We start from the raw sequence: 22,119 nt of genomic DNA, 5'->3' as shown, positions 1-22,119 counted from the left end.
AAACTATTTGAAAAAATTCAATTGATTGGTGCAATGATTAACCTGTCAACATGAGGCGGGAAAACCACCAAAATTCAGGCTCTCTGAACTACAATATTTAGCCTTTTCTAAATTGAGTTCTTAAAAGTACCAAATTTATCAGAATTGAATTTAATCTCGAATTTTTTAAGTCGATGCCTAATTTGACAGAGTTTTATGGAGTCTTTTACTCTCCGAAGAAATTTTATTTGTAGAATTATCATTTTGTTCACTTTTTGCACAAAAAATGTTTACAATAGAATTACCCATTTTTTCAATGTTCTCATTTTTTTAATATATTTTTTTGCTCTTATTTCGCAAACATCTTTTCACAATTTGTTTTTCTTTTTAGCACAACTTTGCCTTCAAAACATGTTCTATATTTTATAGTTCAAACTCAAAATAATCATTAATGATTTTTTCGTTTTTGTGAACTTGGGACGTAGATATACTTAATAAATGAGATTTTTGGTTTATTTGCAATTTTGTTTTTTTGCCATTCCTTGGTAATTACTCTCTCCAGCTTTTTGGATTCCTTCTTTACGTCTCTACACTATGTATTAGGGACGTTGGAATGTCTTTTGACAAGAAAAATCAGGAAAAAACTCATTCTTGTCAGGGTCTTGGACAAATTGAAGAAGAAGTTAAGCTTTTTTTTAACCCGTTTGTTATTCATACAAATTTTTTGTGACACTTTTTTCCGTTTTCACAAATCTAAATTAAGCAATATAATGAACCAAGAGGAGTTTAATTTGCATAAAAATGAACGGTTCCTAATTTATGTAGATTTAATTTAAAAAGTTGAAGAAAACGACTCATCTATCAAAGAGTTTGTTATTTCGGAGTTTGAAGTTTTGCTGAAAAAGCAAGCAATTGAAGATCTCAAGGAATCAGATAAAACCTTGATCAATTGCAACTCCTCCGTCTTTAAGAAACTTGTGCAGGACTTTTTCAACCATAAGGGGTCACAGCAAAAAAAAACAAAATATTGTTATTGAAAGCAGTCAAGGTACTCCAAGACAACGTGGCATAGAACAAAGTGATGTAAACGGGTCTACAAATAATCCCCCCGACCAAATGGGTCTCAAACTGAAATTGGCATGCAGTTGTCAGGTTGGCAAACACAAAGTATGATATGTGGCGAAGGGTTTCAAACAAGTGGAAGGACTGAACTTTTTTGAAACTCTTTTTACTACTTGTAAGCCAGAGACATTCCGGATTCTACTTCAATTATTAGTGAAGCGGGGCTTTGTGATCTACAAAAGGGGTTGACTGCTGTTGACCAAGGGTTCATCAGGGGTTGACCTGAGGCAGGGGTTGACCAGAAGCAAGTATGATCATCGCTTGAACAGAGACAGTTGGACACACCATCATCTTGGTCTAGGTTGATGATATCATAGTAGCATCATGAAGCATGGCGAAGATACCTAATGTCAACAACGCGCTCGAGGCAACAAACCACTTGAAAGACAAAGCGGGACTACACTGATGTCTGTGTCTCAGAGGCACTCAAAAAAGAGGCAAAGTCACAGATCACTAAAGGCGCAACATAGGCACAGTGCTTATGTAATTTCAAATGCTTCAAAGCAAATACCCAAGAACTTCAGCTGACTTGAATTTTTGAGTCCTCAGACAGCACAACGAAGACAAGGAAGGGGATCAAATGATCTGCAGAAGCTTGGTTGGATGATTTTCCAGTATGTAACCAAACAGACGCAACCAGGTATCGCGTTCACAATCAAGTTCTGTACAGAATGCATCTACAAATCAACACTGGCTCTGCAGAAAACGACTCTTATGTTATCTTCCCAGTTCAAACGTTTGAATACTTACTAACACAAAAGAGACCAGTGATGATTTAGTCGGGGAAAGTAATGCAGACCGGTCTAAAAAATTAATTCTAACTTTTTGAGAACGCCTTTCATTCCACCTGCGAAAGTCCATAACCAAACACTATACACTTATTTTAATCGCCAGAAAGCTTCACCAACGTTTTTCATCAACCTATGAGAGTTGTTGAGCAGCTCGGCTTCTTATAGGTCTTTAATAACTTTTCAATTGTGACAACAGACGTGCGGTATCAGTGTTCTCTAACAAAAAGATACGCTTTTTCAAGTAAATTTTCAATTACCTTTGTCATCAATACATCATACAGATTTCTTGGAGTATACAGAAACGTATTCTCTAAGAAATTTGTATCTCCCAAACCAACAGAAATTTTCCAAATGGACTAAAGGTTGTCCCAATTTAAAGATAGACGATCTTGTTTGGGTTTTAGAGGACTTCACGCCTCGAGGTCTTTGGCCGCTGGCCAAAGTCATAGAAGTACATCCTGGCTCGGACCAAATTGTGAAATCCGTTAAACTAAAAACAGCATTTGGTGAAAAAGTTCGCCCTGTTGTTAAATTAAGCAAAGTTCTAGTTGACTAACTTTTATCATTGATTCTAACACTAATCCACAAGGTTCGCTTCTTTGTAAGTTCTGGTATCAGAAAAGAACAATTTTTCCTAGACAGTTTGTACTCAAATTCTGCATTCTCTGCGGGTAGAAAAATTGCTACACCGTAGCAACCTGTTACTCCACTCAGAACGTTCGTTCGAATAGTTACATTTTGACCTCCTCATTAAATTTCTGCGGAGCCGTAGTTTTGCAGAAATTTTTACCGTTTTTTTTTGCGTTTATCGGTTTATTACGATTTTTTAACCGCTTATTCTCCCATACTTTGTTTTATCTTCGCAAAAAGGTTCATTGAAATCCGTAAATTTTTCTAGGTTGATATTCTTGCGTAGCGTCAGTTATTCGTTTATCTCGAAATTTTGTTAATGCGTTACCAAGTTTGTAATTTTCAACCAAGAATCGTCTTTAATTTTATGAACTTACTATACTATTCTTTGCAATCCTGCAAATGGGGCCGGCTATGTCATCAATACATCATTGGTGCCCAATTCATTAGGGAACATCTTTGCACTATTATGGATCTTCGCCCGAAACAGACCTTCAATAGTTAAGAGAAGAAGTGAGAAAACAAAAAGAATCAAAGAAAAACAGTCGAAATTCAACACACAAAACTAGAAAAACTGAGAACTGATTTATTTAACTTAAACGCTTGTATCATCCGTTATTAATTCAAATAAGCAAAAAGATTTTCTGAGTATACTTAAGACGGTCAATGCGACAACCTTAAAATGAGTTCATCCTGCGCAGTTGAAGATCTATACATTTTTTGAAATTTTTTTCATTGATCCTCTCATCACACCAAGTTTTTGGAAACATTTTCGACCAAAAAAGTTGAGAAAATTCAAGATCTACAAAGATCCAAAATCTTCGAATTAATTTACAATGTTACACCTTCGGAAAGTGCGCTATAATTTTTTTTTAAAAATTAATTGTTTTCAGACTTATATAGACTGGATATACAACGCGACTCTTTGTGACAATACCCCAGTGTACCATTTTTGTCTCACTCCAACTGATCACCCCAATTACCAGCGAATCTCTGATAACATGATCAATTATCTCCCTAATTCGAACCCCTGCGATTTCCAACCAATGACGTCATCCTCGTCTCCAACATCACCCAGAGCGTATGTTAACAATGTTCTCAATTTGAGTGAACAATCCTATTTACACTTGGTAAATGTTGGATCAAATTTGGTTGACTCGGGTGTGAGTGCGACTTCAAGTGAAACGACGAGTGACACTACCAGTTTCACCACAAGGCTTGATCAGCGCATATAGCTTTTTCTATTATAGGTGGGCAAAATATAGACATGAAATTGAGAATTCGAGAATCCCCTAGCCCCCCCCCCCTCTCCCTCTCTCCCTTGACATCGACTTAGTAGGGCTATAACTGATATAACTGGCGGGTCAAGACACGTTTTGGATGTAATAACTTTTCAACTACCTCTTGATTATGTCTATTTTTATTCAAAAAACCTATTAGCGAATCTGGCAAATTTTCTACACAAATAAGAGGTTAGTTGAATTTTAAAATAACGGTGAAAGTGTTGCCGGGAAGCTCTATCCACAGCTTCACCACGCGACGATTGGAGAAAAATGATACTGGTATAAATTACCAAAAATAGGGTCCAAAAAAATTGGGTCCAAAAATTGGGTCCAAAATTAACCGCACAGAAAACTCAATTTCTTTTTAACTAAAAAGTCAATACCCACGAACTAAAACTCCGGAAGTGAACCTCGAGTCAGTTTTTTTGTCGGGATTTTTGATGTATTCCAAAACGTTAAAAATTAGATGTTCCTACCGACGTTGACCTTAAAAAGATTGAAAAAAGATATGATCCGTACAATCAATTCACAGCGACAAAAGTACAGATCACTGATCAACCCTTTTTACAACGAGCAGCTCAACCCAGCAGCCAACGCAAAACCCATTGTTCCTAATAGTTGAGGTTCGAAACAAATTTGGGTTTATGGTGGTATCGGAGACCGAGTTTGCCCTGTTGCCCAGTTTGCAAGTCGTGACTCTTTCCACGACCAGTGCCGACACTGCGCACATGGCGGGTACGTAAAGATAAGCACGAAGTCCTTAATTTGAGGAATATCTTGAGCATTATGTAGGAACTGTTCGAGGAATTTTTTGAGAATTGTGTACCAACTGCTCTATAAAGGTGCTAAATTGAAGCGAAAAATGAATTGAAATTGAGTTATTTAGAAGACTAGTGCATTCAGCTAATTTTGTACAGATTTTCAGCGCATCTCGTGAACTGTTAACCCGTGTATATCAATCCTTGACTCCAAGTATATAAATTCCGCTCCAATATAAAATAGTCGTCCGAACAAAAATGATCTGATGAGCATAATGGCATCTGAAAACGGTAAAATCTTCTTTTTAATGACGCGAGGTCAGCTTGAAGATTTCACTTAAAAGTTACGAGGATTGAACACCAGAAAATCGGTTGCACTTAATTTCCTGATTAAATTTCCGGATAGCTTGCTCCGGTTTGTCTTAAAAGATCTTGCAACACTCGCATTTAACGCTAATATTTCCAAAATGGAGCACCTGGAACTTATTTTGCGATGTTTTTGGCAGATCGCACAGTTCGATTGCACGATGATATGTAATGCATTACGACGAAATGTATGGCTAAAATAAAGCTAAGGAAAATCTGCCCTCGTTTTTTTTATGCTTCCATTAATGATTTCAGGTGTGTGCAACACTCCGACAGGCGTGGTTGATGACGTCACTACGGGTGTGACATTCCTAGAACTGCTAAACCCGCCTCACTTCGTCCCATTCTTTGTGCTGCAAGACAAGGATGGAAACTTCCTTTGCTTCCAAAGAGATGTGAGTTTTGAAAAATAACTCAAGAAAACTGATTAGGAACAAATCTCGAAAAAAAACAGTACAAAATGTTGGCATAACGGTAGACTAGGAATAGATACATTTAGGTTCTATTCTATCCCCTGTACCCTTAGTGGCCATAGAACTCCTGAGCTAACGCACCTCTACTCTACTGCTCATAGAACCTTTATACCCACACCTCCAAGCTCACGTGCTGCTTTTACGGGATCTTTTTCGTTTATGAACAATAATAATAATAATAATAATAATAATAATAATAATAATAATATTGAATTCAACCAAACATGGTTACAACCAGCTTGGTAGTCCCCAGATTAGGGGAGAAATCAGGTTTCAATAATTAAATTTTCTCGAAAACTTTCCATCCTGAAGGGTAACTTTTATATTTGAATCTTTTCAATGCCTCCCCTTCCAAAAAGTTCTTCACTTCTCTTCGAAACTGACATGGATTTTTGTGTGGTGAATAGTTAGCAAAACTGTTAAGTTGAGACAAAGAATTATTGAATCGGGCTACTCTATTAAAGTAATTATCTTCAGAACGTTTCCGAAATGTTTTTCTCGCTTCAATAAAAAACTTTTCACTTGATCTGGTCTTTGGACAACCAAAAGTTATTGACCAGTGGTCTGACGCATTCATCGAAGTTAAGACCATTAAAATCTTGTTAAGCAGAATTAGGTCGTTAAGAACTAGAAAATAACTGACTGGCAATAGGCGATTTCGAATTAGGCTCTCAACGTATTCTTTGTCACCCAGAACAGAACAGCAAGTTATCCATTTTAAACATGATCTCTGCAGTCTTTCCAAGCGTTGAAGATACTGTGGTCCTGGGTTCCAGACATTTGACGCACAAAAGACCGCAGAGAATATATATGTTTTCACCAACGTGCATTTGACAGTTTCTTTTGTGGTGCGGGGTATAACTCTTCTTAAATGATTAAGTTTTTGAAAACCTTTCTTTACCGCCATTTCGATGTGACAATTCCAAGTCATGCTGGCCGTAAAAATTATTCCGAGATCTTTAATTTGTTTTTCATTTTTGATGGCAACTCTTTTTGCAAATAACTCTGTAGACGAATTATATGTATTTTTGTATGAGAACTCGAGAATGCTGAATTTGTCAAAATTGAAATTTAGTTTGTTTGAACCAGACCATTCGATAGCTCTATTTATATCAAACTGAAGTTCTTCACGTTCTGAAATCTGTCCTATTATTTTTGTATCATCGGCATAAAGGAATGTTTTATTATTAAGTTGATCAGGTAGGTCATTTATTTACACGGAGAACAAAAACACCGCAAATATTGATCCCTGGGGACCGCCGCTTGAGATTTTTGAGAAAGTTGAGTAATTGTCTGCAATTTTTACTCTCTGCTGTCGATCAACCAGATAAGAAGCAAAAAATTTCAAAAACTTTTCATCAAACCCAAAACGAGCGGGCTTTTGAAGCACAATATTAAAATTAATCGTATCAATAGCTTTAGCAATGTCCAAGTAAACTGTTATCGGGGATGAATTTTTGTCTAAAGCTTGATATAAGTTATCACAATATAGTAACAATTGGGTAACTGTTGAATGTTTTTGTCGAAAACCACGTTGAGCAGTGCAAAGCTTCCTTTCGAATGTCTTCTTAATTTGTTTGTAAACTATTCTTTCAAAAACTATAGAAATTGCACAGAGCATTGCAATTGGTCTGTAGTTTTTAATTTCCATTTTGCTACCATTTTTGTGATGAGGATGCACGTGTGTTGTGTGTTTTTCCAGACTTTGGGAAATTGGCAAGCGTTAATAATGCAGCTAAATATAAACAAGATACTATTTATAACGTACGGCGCAGAAGCTTTAAGGAGTGATGGTGTTATTTGATCATAAGAGTTGGCACCAAATTTAGTATGTGATATTTCATCTAGCACATCTTTTGCGTTGAATGTGATATCGTCTAGAAAGATCTCTGGTTGAGCTGTTTCAGGCACAACAATGTCAGAATTATCTTCGATAAATACTGAAGAAAAATGCTCGTTGAAACTTTCCGCAATTTGCAGAGAACCCATTATATCTTGGCCTCTGTATTTCATTTTCTCGGGGAAAGTTTGTTCTTGGTTTAGTCTTCGCAAAAATTTGTATGCATCGTTGTTTGTTGAAATACAGAAACCCTCAATAAAATTTTGTTTGTCCTTAAACAAGGATAAATTTAACTCCATCTCTAATTTTCTAATTTCCTCTGCTCTTTTGTTTGTTTTCCTTAGCGTCTTCATCTTGTTTTCTATGTGTACACTATGGGAAGACATATAAGATGGTGCGTCAAGCCGGCGTTTTGTTAAAAGAGGTATTGACTTTTCACAAGCATTGTAGAAACTCTGATAAAAGCAATGTAGCAAGTCATTGGGACATCTGTTTGACATAGTGAGGATTTAAAAATGAGAGATGAATAAGTGCCAATCAGCCTTGTTGATGTTGAGTTTTTGGAAGAGAGGCTTTTGTTCTTTTCTTGTGAGTCTGACAGAAATTTCTGCTATGAACAATTTGTGATCTGAGAAAGAATTAGCCTCAACCACTAGATTACATTGCTCCAGATTATTGCATAAAAAGATGTCGGGACAACAGCTGGAGTTGAGGACTGAGCAAAGGTTCAGAGCATCTATTTCTTTTATGAAAGCTTTTTCATATTCATTACTACTAGAAAGTGTATTCCAGTCAGCATGTGAAAAATTAATATCACCATTCATAATTATCAGTTTTTTCTGATTACTGGAGTCGAAAAGCGACTCCAATTTAAATAATGCTATAGTTATTGAACTTCATAAATCTGTATCAGAAACCCGGTATTTGCTGTTTTGTGGAGGGTTGTGCAAGGTGATGATTATTAATACAATGTCGTTCAGGAAATAAACAGAACATGACAAAAAATCAAAGTTTGTTTCAATTTCTGCTGCTTTATTGAAAGAAAGATTTGTTTTGTGAGCAATAAGAGTACCACCGTGAGTTCCAACTTTTCTATCTTTTCTGGATTGCACGAAATATTGCCGATTTAGGAAAATTTTTGAATTTCTTACTTCATCTGTAAGCCATGTTTCAGTTAAGCAAAGTATGTCAATATCATGTTCCTTTAGTAAAATATCGAGATTCATTCTGCGATCAATTGTTAAAATTGACCGGCAGTTCAATAAACCTGTCTTCAGTACTTGTTTTTCCCCTAGTCATGATCGTGAAGTTGTTTGATGACCTATCTTCTGACATGTTTCTTCTACTGAGAGAGTTATGTCTACGAGCTGATTTTCGACGAACAACGCTCCTGATCTAATTTTGATTTCTGATCTGTTAATGTTCAGTTTTTGAGCAAGTTTAAAACGATAGTCAAGTAGCTTCTTTTCTTTCTCCCAATCAGCTTTGGATAAGAAAGCTTTCACAAAAATGTTTTGAGCCTTCAATTTTTGATTCGACATCAAGAGCAGTCGATAGTTCCAAGGATTAGTCAACTTAACTACAATTGGACGTGTTCTTTGTGCTGCTTCATCAAACTTCCCCAGCCGGAAAACATCTTCAGCCATGACTTTGTCAATTCCACAAGACTGTGCAATCTCTTCTACTTTTTTCTTGTCGTAGCTGATCAGCTCTACAAAAGAAGTTGTTCCCGTACCATCTTTGGGTTTCTCAGCTACTCCAAAAAGAATCAATTTGTTTAGGTTTTCACTTTTTTGAATTTGATTTTTGTCACTTGGTGTTTTTGAAGAGAGCTGTTTATCTGTTTCGGAAATTTTTGAATTCATATTTGTGTGAGCATTTCTTATGCAATCGCGAATTTCAGTTTTGAATGATTCTATTTCCGATTTCAAGTTGCCTTTGATGTCCTCAATTTTTTGAGATAGCTCGTCTTTAATGTTTGACTGTTCTGACTGTTCTTGGGGAATCACGACTTGATTTCGACAATGTACACATGCCCAAAAACATACATTAATGTTCCCCAGTATCCTAAAATTTTCCTCTGACAGGTCTGTGCAGTTAACATGGAACCATTTGAGACACTTGAAGCATTGTATGCTAAATGCACTACAGTTGTTACTATATATACCGCTTGGAAAATCTTCAGAAGACGCTTGTTTTATTTTAGAGCCTTTTTTGTGAGGCATGTTTTTTAAACCTGGGGACAGCTTAAAACTACTTCTTTAGGTATGCCTCAATGCTACAAAACCTTTTGGGGGAACAGTTCCTCTTTATAAAATCATTAAAACAACCAAATAAATGGAACCCCGTACGTTATACACCCCCAGTTACAGAACACGAGCCATTACATTGTATATTATCGAATAAAGAAAATCAAGCCTTGTTTTTGTTTTTATTCAGATTCAGTTTTTTTTGGAAAAAACGTTGACAATCCTTTACTTAATAAACCGTTTACCCATGCAACAGCGTCATTAATGTTCTAATTTTGGAGTTCTTCTTTTTTAAAAGATTCAAGTGAATTTGTTTTTTTAGATTTTTTCCAGTCCATCATTAAAATTTTTTCAAGTGCAAAATTTTTAACTTTAAATATTTCTGTTTTGACTAGAACGCTTACATTGTCGGTTATATCAGTTTGGCCAAGTTTACAGTAAAGTGTGAAGTTGGAGAAGCAAAAATCTTAAAAAGCAGATAAGTAGAAGTTATTCGTTGTCTTGTCTCGTGGGTTTTTGGTCTTTCAGAAAAATATCAAAGCTCTCCATAAACTGTACTTCCATGAGGCCGTGAATGAGATGTTTAATGGATTGATAATGAAATCCCCACAAACAACAGTGTTTCTCTTAAAATATCTTTGTTTGTGTTAGGTGGTTTGTGTACAATTGTGAATGCAAACTGAGCTGTAGTGTTAGGTACAAAATTGAATTGATAAGCAATTGTGTAGCAGAATATCCAAAACAAGACCAACTGAAATACACTATCCGACAAACGACCAATTTTGGATTAAATAGATACTCAAATAAACAAATGATGACGATGGAAACTTTTTAACAGGATGATGTATTTGGGTTTTGAATTAGCAATTTTGTGATACTAAAAAGAGTGACCATTGAACGTCAAAAAATAGAAAAAGGAAAATGAAGAATTAAGTTTAAAATGAAATTCGAAGCGATCGCTGAGATGAAAAACACTGACTGATCTACAATATTGAATACGTGTCAAACCAGTTTTCCGGATTTTTCAAATGCAAACTGTGACCTTCAAACTTTTTTTCCTAAGGCTTCTGTTTTAGAAAGAAACTTCCAAACTAGAACTATCGTGATTTATCATGGACTGGGCGAACAAAAGTGGATGAAGCTAAAACACATAGCCTATAAACGGAGTAGCAGGTTCCATGCCAAGCGAGAAGTGAAACACTTCATGTTGAATAAAAAACCAAGTTCAAAAATTGAGTAAACTGCTCTTGCGATTGCACTAACTAAGAGTATTTTTTCGTTTGATTACTTGGCACACAAAAAAGAGAGAGACCTCTTCTATTTATGCTGCCAACTACATAAACTGCAATGACCTTCACGCTTTATTGATTGTTTTCGTCGTTCGTCTTATCAAAAAATTTTTGCAATGTCTAGAGTTAATGATCACAAAACATTATGTTATTTGTAAACAAACACAAATTTGGTTTGTTTTTTGCATCTCGGAAAGCAATTGCACTGTTAGCTGTTTAGTTTTTTAAACAAAAACTAAAAGTTTTCAAAAATTTGACAATAAGTCACCTCATAAACTTTGCTAGCCTAAGTGCAAACAGAAATGTCAATAATAAAAATCCGCGATGACAATAATAACGGAAAAAAATGACTCTGCTGCGTGAACACACATAAGATCTTTTACGTTTTTATCCCAGTACATTATGCAACCCCAAGTTACAGAACACGTGTCCTTACATAGTAATTCCTTATGTAAAAATATGGCACGTGCGTGTGGTTGGTGCAAATATTATGCACCCACCAAGCTGCAGGAGGGAGGCACAAAAAATATCACTTTATGCGTATTGACGTTCTCTACAACAAAAAAACAATCGGCAATTTTGATTTCTTGAATGGAGAAAATCTGACCCTCAAACAAAAAAAATTTGCCGTGGTTTTTTTTAGAAATAAATTACCTTCAACAGAGCTCAGCTGCTCAATATTTCTGATTGTGGGCAATCTAAATCAAGCAAAAAGACCCCAGGCACATAATCGAAAATTAGGCACCATTGATTTGGACTCACATTAGAGCATTTCAAAGTTTCTATTTGGTAAACATTTAAACTACTAAAAATTTATGACACGATAAGGCTTTGTGCCTTTTACAGTCATTTATTGTCATGAAAATTCTCTGAAAGTCATGAGTTCAAATGAGTTTTTTTTGTTGGAGTTTTTCAAAGGTAGTATCCTTGTATAGGGTGTCCCATAAAGTTGAAATAGACAAACCTTTAAAAAATTTTTGAACTGAAATCTGAGATCAAAGTTCAATTTTGACAAAACTTGTGAAAAATCAGCTGAAATGGAGCAACAGTAAAAAAGCGTTGGCATTCAATTGACCAAATAGATGCTCAACTGCACATTTTGGTGACTTTTAAACGTTCAGAATTTTCAACTTCAAGGGGAAAAATTTTATTTTTACTTTCTGTGTGAACTTACGAACAAACACTTGTTTGAACAACCACACATATAGGAAAGGGTCAATTCTGGATTGCATAGTTGATCTCAAGGGCTCAACCTAATTGATTTCGTTTATAGTCTTGTAAACAATTTTGTAGTAATTGTCCCTTAATTGACCTTTGTTCTTTTGAATTGCTAAAAGTGCTCTTATGTGAAATGTTTGGTGCAAATTTAATGCTAGCGCCACAATCAGCATCAGGTTAAAACTAGTGTCAAATTAAAATTTTGGTTTGTTTTTCAATTTTCACGTAAATGTTCGACGTAATTGTTTCTTTTAATAGAAAAATGAATATTTCTTTATAAATATTTGTTTTGCGCAGTGTAATCAAATTCTATGCAGATTTAAGAGCTCTTAATTTTTCAACAAACTAGCAAGAATAATTGTAGAATATCAAAATCCTACAAGTCGCTTGTTACCATTCTCCTCTCGGGATCAAACAAGAAAGCATATTTTTTGATGCAGCATCTTTTGACTGTATGACTGTTTATGATAATTTTAGAAATTTTTCAAATGCTTCCATCCGGAAATTTTAATAATGCAGATCCGAATATTGTTCATTTTATTGCTATTCCAGAACTTTGGGCAAAATTGTTTCTGTTTCTGTATTTTGTGCAGATTCTATTTAGGCCAATTTTTTTGAGTTTTTTGTGAATACTGCAAGCTCTAATATTTTTTGTAATTGCAGGTATTAGTTATGTAAAATTAATTTTGACATTGACACTAAACTTCATTACTTGTTTTCTTCCCGTTCTTTGCGCAGATTTTATAATATTCATTGCTTTCATCATTTGATTCGTTTTTGAGGTTTTTAAAAGTTACCAAGCCCAAAAAATTCAGCCGTTGTGCATATGCCCAATACAAACACACACACACACACACAAACACACACATACACACACACACACATATATATATATATATATATATATATATATATATTTATATATATATATATATATATATATACATATATATATATGTATTTATATATATATATATATATATATATATATATGTATATATACATATATATATATATATATATATATATATATATAAATATATGGGTGTATATAAATATATAAATGTATATATATATATATTTATATATATATATATATATATATATATATATATATTTATCTAAACAGGAAACGATCACGAAAAGATAAAGCTCTATCAAATTTTTAACATTTCGGAATAACTCAGTTTCAACAGTTTTACGATGCAAAGTGCATCTTTTTTTTAGCTTTTAGTGAAGATGTTGAAAAGGTTTCCTGATTGTTACTCGTTTTTGTTTTGAAAAAAAAATCTTGTAACACATATATGTCAATGTATGTTCTCTCTTAAACTTCACAAATGTTCTTTGTTTATCAAACCTGCTGCCCATGCCTAATTTTAGAAATGTGTCTTCTATGTCATACGGCAATGGATACCCTTCATTTATCCATATCCGTATTTTATTTTATTTAATTGTTACAAACTCCATTTGAAGGGCAAGTGTCATTTAAGTTCAGTTGATGTATACTTCCTCCCATTTTTGCAGTTTTTGTCTGTTCATTCTGCCTGTAAAGGAAATACATTCGTTCACGATATAAACAAATCCAAGAGTTGCTTCCGTTATGCGTGATAAAGTTTTGAACAACTTTCTTTCTTAAATTGTATCATTCTTAATCTCATTCTCCAATTTGCAGCGCTAACGCTCAGTTTAATTTAATTTTTGCAAACGCTTCTCATTTGAGCTCAATAGTTCGATCAGAGTCAATCGCACCGCGATTGCCCATTCTAGAAAATAATCATTTGAACGCAACAACTAAACTTGCCATTCGCGGCACAAGTGCCTATCTCAACTTGTACGAGAGCATTTGCAAATCAATTGACTATACTCATTGTGAATGAGTATAACATGGCGCAGTCAGCAGCGGATTCAAAGAAAACACCACTGCACATAGAAGCATTTTGGGAGAAACCGACAGCAACACCTCCTCTGACGTGGGACAAATGGACGCAGCAATGGAAACTGGCTCTACTTGCTAAGGAAGGGATACAATTAGACACCCTGTTAAACGATCCTCCTGCAACGGTGACTTACCCGCCTGAACCTAACTACGAAGAACCGGTAGAAAACCACACACAGGCAACGGAAAGAGATCGTAAAGTTCGAAATCAGCAATTGAAAGTAAACTGGCAAAACCGTTGCAAAAAAGTTGAAGAAATTGGAATTCTCTGTGGAGACAAACCGTGGGAAATTTGTGAGCAGAAGACGATATCGTTGCTATATCTGAGCATCGGTACAGAGGGACGGCGGGTTTTCAAGAGTAAATACCCTCATTTTCAGATAGAGAAACAACCTTTTAAAGACTTGGGGCGGGCAATGGAGGACTCATTCACAAAGGTTCGTAATATAACTTACGATCGCTTCGTTTTCTACTCGTGTAAGCAAAAGAAAGGAGAGTCGGTGGAAAGTTTCTATGGTCCCCTCATAGAATTAGCGGAAATTGCACTCTTAGTAGTGAAGAGACTACATTGATCAGTGATGCATTCATATTGAATATGCTTGATCACGAGACACAAAAGGAATTGCTGAAGGAAACAGTAGAACCACCAAAGGCATTGGAGATAGCCATACAAATGGAAATGGGAGCACGGAATCAGCAGAAAATAAACCAAAACTTGATGTCAGGTACTACTTTTGTGAATTTCATTAATAGTAACCCAGTACGCAATCGCAACGCGAATGGACCATCAACAAAACGAGACTTCACACGCTACCCAACTGTCCCTCAAAATTATCAATATACGAGTGTTTGTATGAATTGTGGTCTCCGTTGGAGTCACAATCATAAGCAGATCTGTCCCGCGAATGGTAAGAAATGCAATAATTGTGGTATTATGGGTCATTTTGCCAGAAAATGCCGCAAACCGAAAAATTCGCAGAATCCAATACAGAAAACTCAAAAATCAAATGTAAACCAAGTCGATCAATCGCCGGAAAAAAATGATGATGAAGAATCCGTCAACTATATAACTAGCTATCAACAGTTGTTTGAACAGGTGTACGATTCAAACTATGATAGTGATTCAGATGACTATGTAGCGGCGATTTCTTCTGATTCAGTTCATCAATTGGAACCACTGAATGTGGAAGTGCAAATAGGGGAAGTAAGAACATCTGCTATGATTGATTCTGGAAGTGCCGTCAGCATCATAACAAAAAGTTTAGCGAACAAAATCATCCGATCCATAAAATCAGCCAAATGGACAGATACAACAGAAAAAAGGAATTTAAAAACTTTCTCAAACGAATCAATCAAAGTCATTGGGCACTTGGAAACCACAGTAATCTACAATCAATGGAAAGACACATCAGCGATGCTGACTGTGGTAGACGATGGGCACAAAAATATCATCGGAAGAGATCTCTTCACTACATTGGGACTTGCAGTTGTTCAACAACAACCAGAAACTGGTAAATGTGTTTATAACATCAATAATTCTACATGTAAAATTAATGAGACAATCGCGACGCAATTTCCACATCTAGTATCAAGAATTGGCTTATCTAAAACACATGTAGCGAAATCAAAGTTTCATCAAAAGTTTACAGCAAAGCATCAAAAAGGTCGACGTGTTCCGATAAATCTCCAACCTAGAGTGTCAGAAGAATTAGAAAGATTACAGACTGAAGGTCATATCGAAAAACTATCTAATTGCTCTGACGAACATTTTATCTCCCCGATCGTAATCAAAGTGAAAAAAGATCAGTCGATAAAACTCGCATTAGATTCTAAAGTACTAAATAAAGCAATACATAAAAATAAATACCAAATGCCTAATATCGAAATGTTAATTGATACCATCTCACAACACCTTACAAATACACAAAACGGCCAAAAAGCATATTTCAACTCATTAGACTTAAAGTATGCATATAGTCACCTAAAATTGCATCACGACACAGCAAAACACTGTAATTTTAACATCATATAGGGCGAATCTACGGGTACATATAGATTTAAAACTTGTTTTTATGGACTTACAGATATGCCGGCAGAATTCCAAAAAGCTATGGAATACACACTCATAGGCTTGCAAAATACATACTGTTTCTTGGACGATATCATAATCGTTAGTACCGGCACTGAAGCAGACCATTTAGCATACCTTTATAAGTGTCTCAAAAAATTAGATGACGATAACTTAAGAATTAACCTCCAGAAATGTCACTTTGCTAAATCGGAAATAAATTGGCTAGGTTATAAATTTACCCAGACTGGAACATCACCTTTAGAAAGCAAAACAGCAGCAATTTTAACAATACCACCACCAACAACACTAAAACGACTTAGATCATTTCTAGGGTCAGTACACTACATCGGTAAATTTATACCACACTTAGCACAATTATGTCACCCTCTTAGACCACTTTTAAAGAAATCTGTAAAATTCATCTGGACAGATGAACACACGAAACATTTTAATCTGATTAAAGAAAAAATCGCAAACAGTACAGAAAATAGCCATTATAATCCAAAATTGGATGTTCGCGTAAAATGTGATGCTTCACGTTCACGACTGGGGGCAGCATTAGAACAAAACACACCAGATGGTTGGAAGCCAATAGCATTCGCGTCACGATTTCTCAATTCAACGGAAGAACGCTACAGCGTCAATGAATTGGAACTGTTGGGGATAGTTTGGTCAATTGACTATTTTAAAAACTATTCGTACGGAAAAAATTTTACGGTAGTGACGGATCATAGAGCCCTATTGTCCATACTTAAAGAACATCGATCTAACAAATCATATAATAGTTGACTGTCTCGATGGATCGATAGATTACTTCCGTACAATTTCACAATTGAACATATGCCAGGTGCAAAGATGGGCCTCGTTGACTACATTTCCAGGAACCCATTTGCCAGAGCTAAAAAGATATCTACATACGACGAACATTTTGCTGTAGCAACAATTTCAAAAATCCGTGATTCAATGAAACATCTAATTATAAATAAACAGACAGCAACTAAAAAATTTAAAAGCATTTTAAAGTCAAATTTGCCTGTGCAAAAAGTAAAACGACAATTCGCACCGCGATTACCCACACCACTAAGTGTTAATTCACCTAATTGCAAGGAAGCATTTGCATCACAATCAACTACTTCATCATTGAAAACACCATTCGTACCGCAATTAACACCCCCCAATTCTAAAATTAATTCACATTCTGAACACCCATTTGCGTCGCAAATGCCACTTAAAGTTATTAAATTACAATTTGCACTAAATAATCGTAAAGTCAATAATTCACATTCCATTAACAATTTCACTGAAAAAGAGGTGCAAATGTCAGACAGTAAATAATGTGAACAATCTGAACAATTATCCCCAATACAGCCCATTAATGGTATTAAATCAAGTAATCCACCTAATAACACTGAATTAAGCGCGAAAGCACTAATTCCTAAGTATAAATACCACTTAAACAAAAATCATTCGCTTTTTGCCCAAGTTCAGCCTACAAAACACTAATTTGCGAATAAACATAATAAATTTCTCTCATCAAACAACTCAATAAACAGTATAAAAACAATGTCAAAGGCTAAAGCAACCCGCTCTAAATCAACCCCTAAGACCCTTCTCAGACACGACTCCTTCAACACCTGGATCCAATACAACATCACACACAGAAACCCCACCTGGCAATATGATAGAGGAGGCTGACGACATTAAGTTTACTGAGACACTCAATAAAGTGTTCAGTAAGAAGTTCTTGGCCATACTGACAGGAAAGGATGCGATATTAAAGGAAGCAAGGGACTGTGTGATCAGAAACGACGCGGATCGATTGCAAGAGATAAGCCCTTATCTCTTCTCGTATTGGAGAGATTTAAGCGTGAAACATGGATGTGTCTGCCTTGACGAGAGAATTGCCATACCAAAATCCATCAAGGACGCGGTGCTGGAGGATATTCACTCCACACACCCAGGCAGTTTCGCCATGCTCTCCCTAGCCCAAAATATCTGGTGGCCCTACATCCACAGAGATATACTGGCAAAAGTCAGTGAGTGCAAAGCTTGCACGGATATTGGTAAGAACCTCAAATCAGTGATTCCGCACCGCAAATGGGCGCCTCTACCTAAATGTAGTGAACCAAACGACGAAATACAATTAGACTTTGGTGGACCAATTTTGAATGAGAAAGGCATAGAGCAATATTTTATTACAAGTATAGATAGATATTCTAAATATTCCACAGCAGAAATAGTAAATAATGCGTCAGGCTCAAACGTAATCAAATTCTTAAATCAATATATATATCAACACGGAGTACCAAGAACTATTAGATTAGATCAAGCTAGATGTTTCACAGGAAAAAAGTTTAGATATTTTGTACTGAAAATAATATTACACCTATATATGCGCCAGCGAATGATCATAGAGCAATTGGATTACTAGAACGTATTATTCAAACAATTAAACGACAATTACCTTGCATGAAATCACAATTAAATAAAATATTTAATTTAGAAATTTCACTAAAAGCAATAATACAACGATTAAGAATATCAAAACAAAAAACAATAAATATCACACCATTTGAAGCACACTTCGGTAGAAAATGTAACACACCTATATCAAATATCACAACAAAATCTGATAGTAAAAATCTCAATTATAATGCAATAATTATTTATTATTTAGACGAAGACACAATTCCGGGCCGCTCCTACCTGACAAAAGAACAGTGGGCGGATACGGCTCTATGTTCTGACACGGAGATTGAGCGTGTCATTTGCGCCGCAAGTACCCTTGCAAGAACTGAACAAGAGAAACGAAACGACGGAGAAGAACGTTTCATTAGTTCAGACGCCTTTTGCCGCTCAATCCCTTGCTCGGAACGTAGCGTGCAGGTGAAGTTGGCACGCAAACTACACGATAACCAACGTCAAAAGAAGAACCTCGATGGCCTATATGAGGTGCTAGCACCAGGAAGCACTGTGTGCAAAATAAGCCCCACGACGAATGTGATAAAAGAGCCACACAAACAGGAAGTACGGGTTCGGAACTCGGATATCACTAAATTTGGGACACGGGCTGAAAGAGAAACGGAACTCACACAATATATAGAGCGACGTTCGAAAAAGATCAACGAAAAAACTCTCGATTAAAAAATCCAGAAACACAAGCGAGATCTTATTCGGAAAAACACTGGTGACAAAAAGATTAAACGTAATAAGAGACAAACGGATGATGTGAGTGTTGTTTCATCAGGACGGTCATGTATCTCTACAGCCAGTAATATTGCAAGATCGTTAAAAATGAGAATTCCCAAGAGAAATCCGAAACACGACGAGGCATTCCTGAATAGACCCGATCTAACGCAAATACTTAGATATAGCCCAATCGCACCGCAATTGGCTACATCAAATACGGCAGGACCATCTGGGGCGCAAATAGCCTCATCAGTGCAACCTAAGCCTACACCCATTTTGCGGAAAACTTCAAAACGCCAACATACTTCTTCAATTCGGAAAAGTAAGCGAACCGTGAAGAAAAAGACCCAAAAGTCACAAACGATTATTGAAAAAGTTCGAAGCACAGAAGGCTACACCGATAATCAGGACATTGGAGTTGCGAGAGATTCTAATGAATGGGTTGAGGAACCCCAAAATTTACCACGAGAGATGACTGTTCTCCAGGCAGAAAATGCAGAAAACAGCGATAGCGAATAAACTCGAATACAGCAAAACTTTCATAAACTTTTATTTTATCTATTGTTTAATATTTTATTACTTAGTAACCGGTGAATTTTTATTATTTTCTGATTTTAATTAGTAATTTATTTTCTCTCCAAGAGGGGGAAATGTCATACGGCAATGGATACCCTTCATGTATCCATATCCGTATTTTATTTTATTTAGTTGTTATAAACTCCATTTGAAGGGCAAGTGTCATTTAATTTCAGTTGATGTATACTTCCTCCCATTTTTGCAGTTTTTGTCTGTTCACTCTGTCTGTAAGGGAAATACATTCGTTCACGATATAAACAAATCGAAGAGTTGTTTCCGTTATGCGTGATAAAACTTTGAACAAACTTTCTTTCTTAATTTGTATCATTCTTAATCTCATTCTCCAATTTGCAGCGCTAACGCTCAGTTTTTTTAATTTTTGCAAACGCTTCTCATTTGAGCTCAGTAGTTCGATTAGAGTCAATCGCACCGCGATTGCCCATTCTAGAAAAAAAACATTTGAACGCAACAACTAAACTTGCCATTCGCGGCACAAGTGCCTATCTCAACTTGTACGAGAGCATTTGCAAATCAATTGACTATACTCATTGTGAATGAGTATAACATACTAGAAAAAAATGTGCCTATGAGAAAGGTGACTAGCTATTTTCTGCCGTATATTGATGCCTTTACATTTTCAGAAGATTCTTCTTAAGGCGCAAAAGTAGAGGAGAATTAATGGTTATATGTGTTTTGATACAGAAAGGAAGAACTGTTTAGAAGATTCTCTTTATAACAGTGCTCTGTCGTTTTTGCAAGATGCGTTTCTTATAAGATTTTTTAATGTACCTTATGCATCCCCCAGAAACAGAGGACATGCCATTACATAGTAAATTATCAGGTAAAAATGGCACGTGCTTGTGTGTGTGCAAATATTATGCACCCACTAAGCTGCGGGGGCGACAGACGAAAATGATCCCTGTTACGTACTGACGTTCTATGCAACTAAAACGAGATCAATTTCTGCCGGTGCACTTTTGATTCGGCTTTTTGAGAAGTTAATTACATCAAAAACTGCTCAGCTGCTTAACATTTCTGATTGAGGGCAATCTTGTTCAAGCAAAAAACACCAGTCATATTAGGCGCGATTGATTCCGACTAAAAGTTAGATTTCAGTGTTTTTATTTGCTGACTAATAAATTTACTAAGGTTTTAAAAATTTATAATCTGGTCAAGCTTTGTGCCATTTACAGTTTTCATTGTCGAGAAAATGTATCTGCAAATCATGAGTTTCCAGATTCGGTGTAATTTTTGTTGGAGATAGTCAAAGGTATCCTTGTATAGGGTGTCGCATAAAGATGAAATAGACAAACCTTTAAAGAATTTTAGAACTGAGTTCAGAGGTCAAACTTCAATTTTGACAAAAAAAACATTTGAAAAATCAGCTGAAATTGAGCAACAGTAAAAAAATGGTATTCAATTGACCAATAGGTTGCGCATTTGCACGTTTTAGTGATTTGCGAACGTTCAGAATTTTCAAATTTATGTGGAAAAAACTGTATATCTACTGTAACTTTCTACCGAGGACCCTAGTTACTTACAAACAACCGCTTGAAGAACCACATATAAACAAGCGTCAATTCTGGATTCCATAGTTAATCTCAAGGGCTCAGTTTAAATGACGTTGTTTTTTAGAATTTTTTAAACGTTTTCTGGTAATAATTTATTTTAGATGACTGTTTTCAAAAATCATTTATGTTCTTTGGAATTTCAGATTTGAACGCTCCTAGTTTTTCAACAAATAGCAAGTAAAATTGTAGAATATCAATAGGCTACAATGTTCTTGTTCTAAATTTCCTCTCGATATCAAACATTTTGTGCTTAATCTTTTGACTGATTAACATAGGTCAAAATTTACAAATCAGTCAATTTTTTATCATATATATAAAACAGGGCAGTGTCCAATCTTTAGTTAATATTGAACATGTGGCGTTGATGGTGATGCCACCGAACGTCAGAGAACCAAGCTTATCAGCTTGCTTCACTGACGCCAGTTTTTTTTCTTGGTTTATTGAAGTTACAGTCTTTTTTAGCACGTGGCTTCTGGCACAATGTGTATATATATATATATATATATATATATATATATATATATATATATATATATATATATATATATATGTATATATAAATATATGTATATATATATATATATATATATATATATATATATATTTCAAAAAATAGTGCTTCTGCTTAGGCGCAAAAATTGATTAGGAGTAATGGTGCTGTGTGTTTTTATTGAGAAATGAAGAATTGTTAAGAAATTCTCGCTTTAACAATGTTCTGTCGTTTTTATAAGATGCGTTCAATAAGAGATTATTTTAGTTACCAAAATCAAACCTATGA

General features: G+C 35.4%; 1 protein-coding gene across 1 annotated transcript in view; it reads left to right on the top strand.

Moving 5' to 3' along the window:
- The window catches only part of LOC142342963 (uncharacterized), a 102,998-nt gene that overhangs the window by 24,785 nt on the left and 56,094 nt on the right, over nt 1-22,119 (top strand). The window contains exons 3-5 of the mRNA XM_075394643.1: nt 3,416-3,738; nt 4,383-4,540; nt 5,185-5,324. Coding sequence (XP_075250758.1) covers nt 3,524-3,738; nt 4,383-4,540; nt 5,185-5,324 — 513 coding nt within the window. The 5' untranslated portion in view covers nt 3,416-3,523. The remainder of the gene's footprint in view (nt 1-3,415; nt 3,739-4,382; nt 4,541-5,184; nt 5,325-22,119) is intronic.

Source organism: Convolutriloba macropyga, chromosome 7 (genome assembly GCF_964194025.1).
Source record: "Convolutriloba macropyga chromosome 7, txConMacr16.3, whole genome shotgun sequence".
Taxonomy (NCBI): Eukaryota; Metazoa; Xenacoelomorpha; order Acoela; family Convolutidae; genus Convolutriloba; species Convolutriloba macropyga.
The sequence above is the reverse complement of the archived record's forward strand: the minus strand, read 5'-3'. Positions and strand labels throughout refer to the sequence as shown.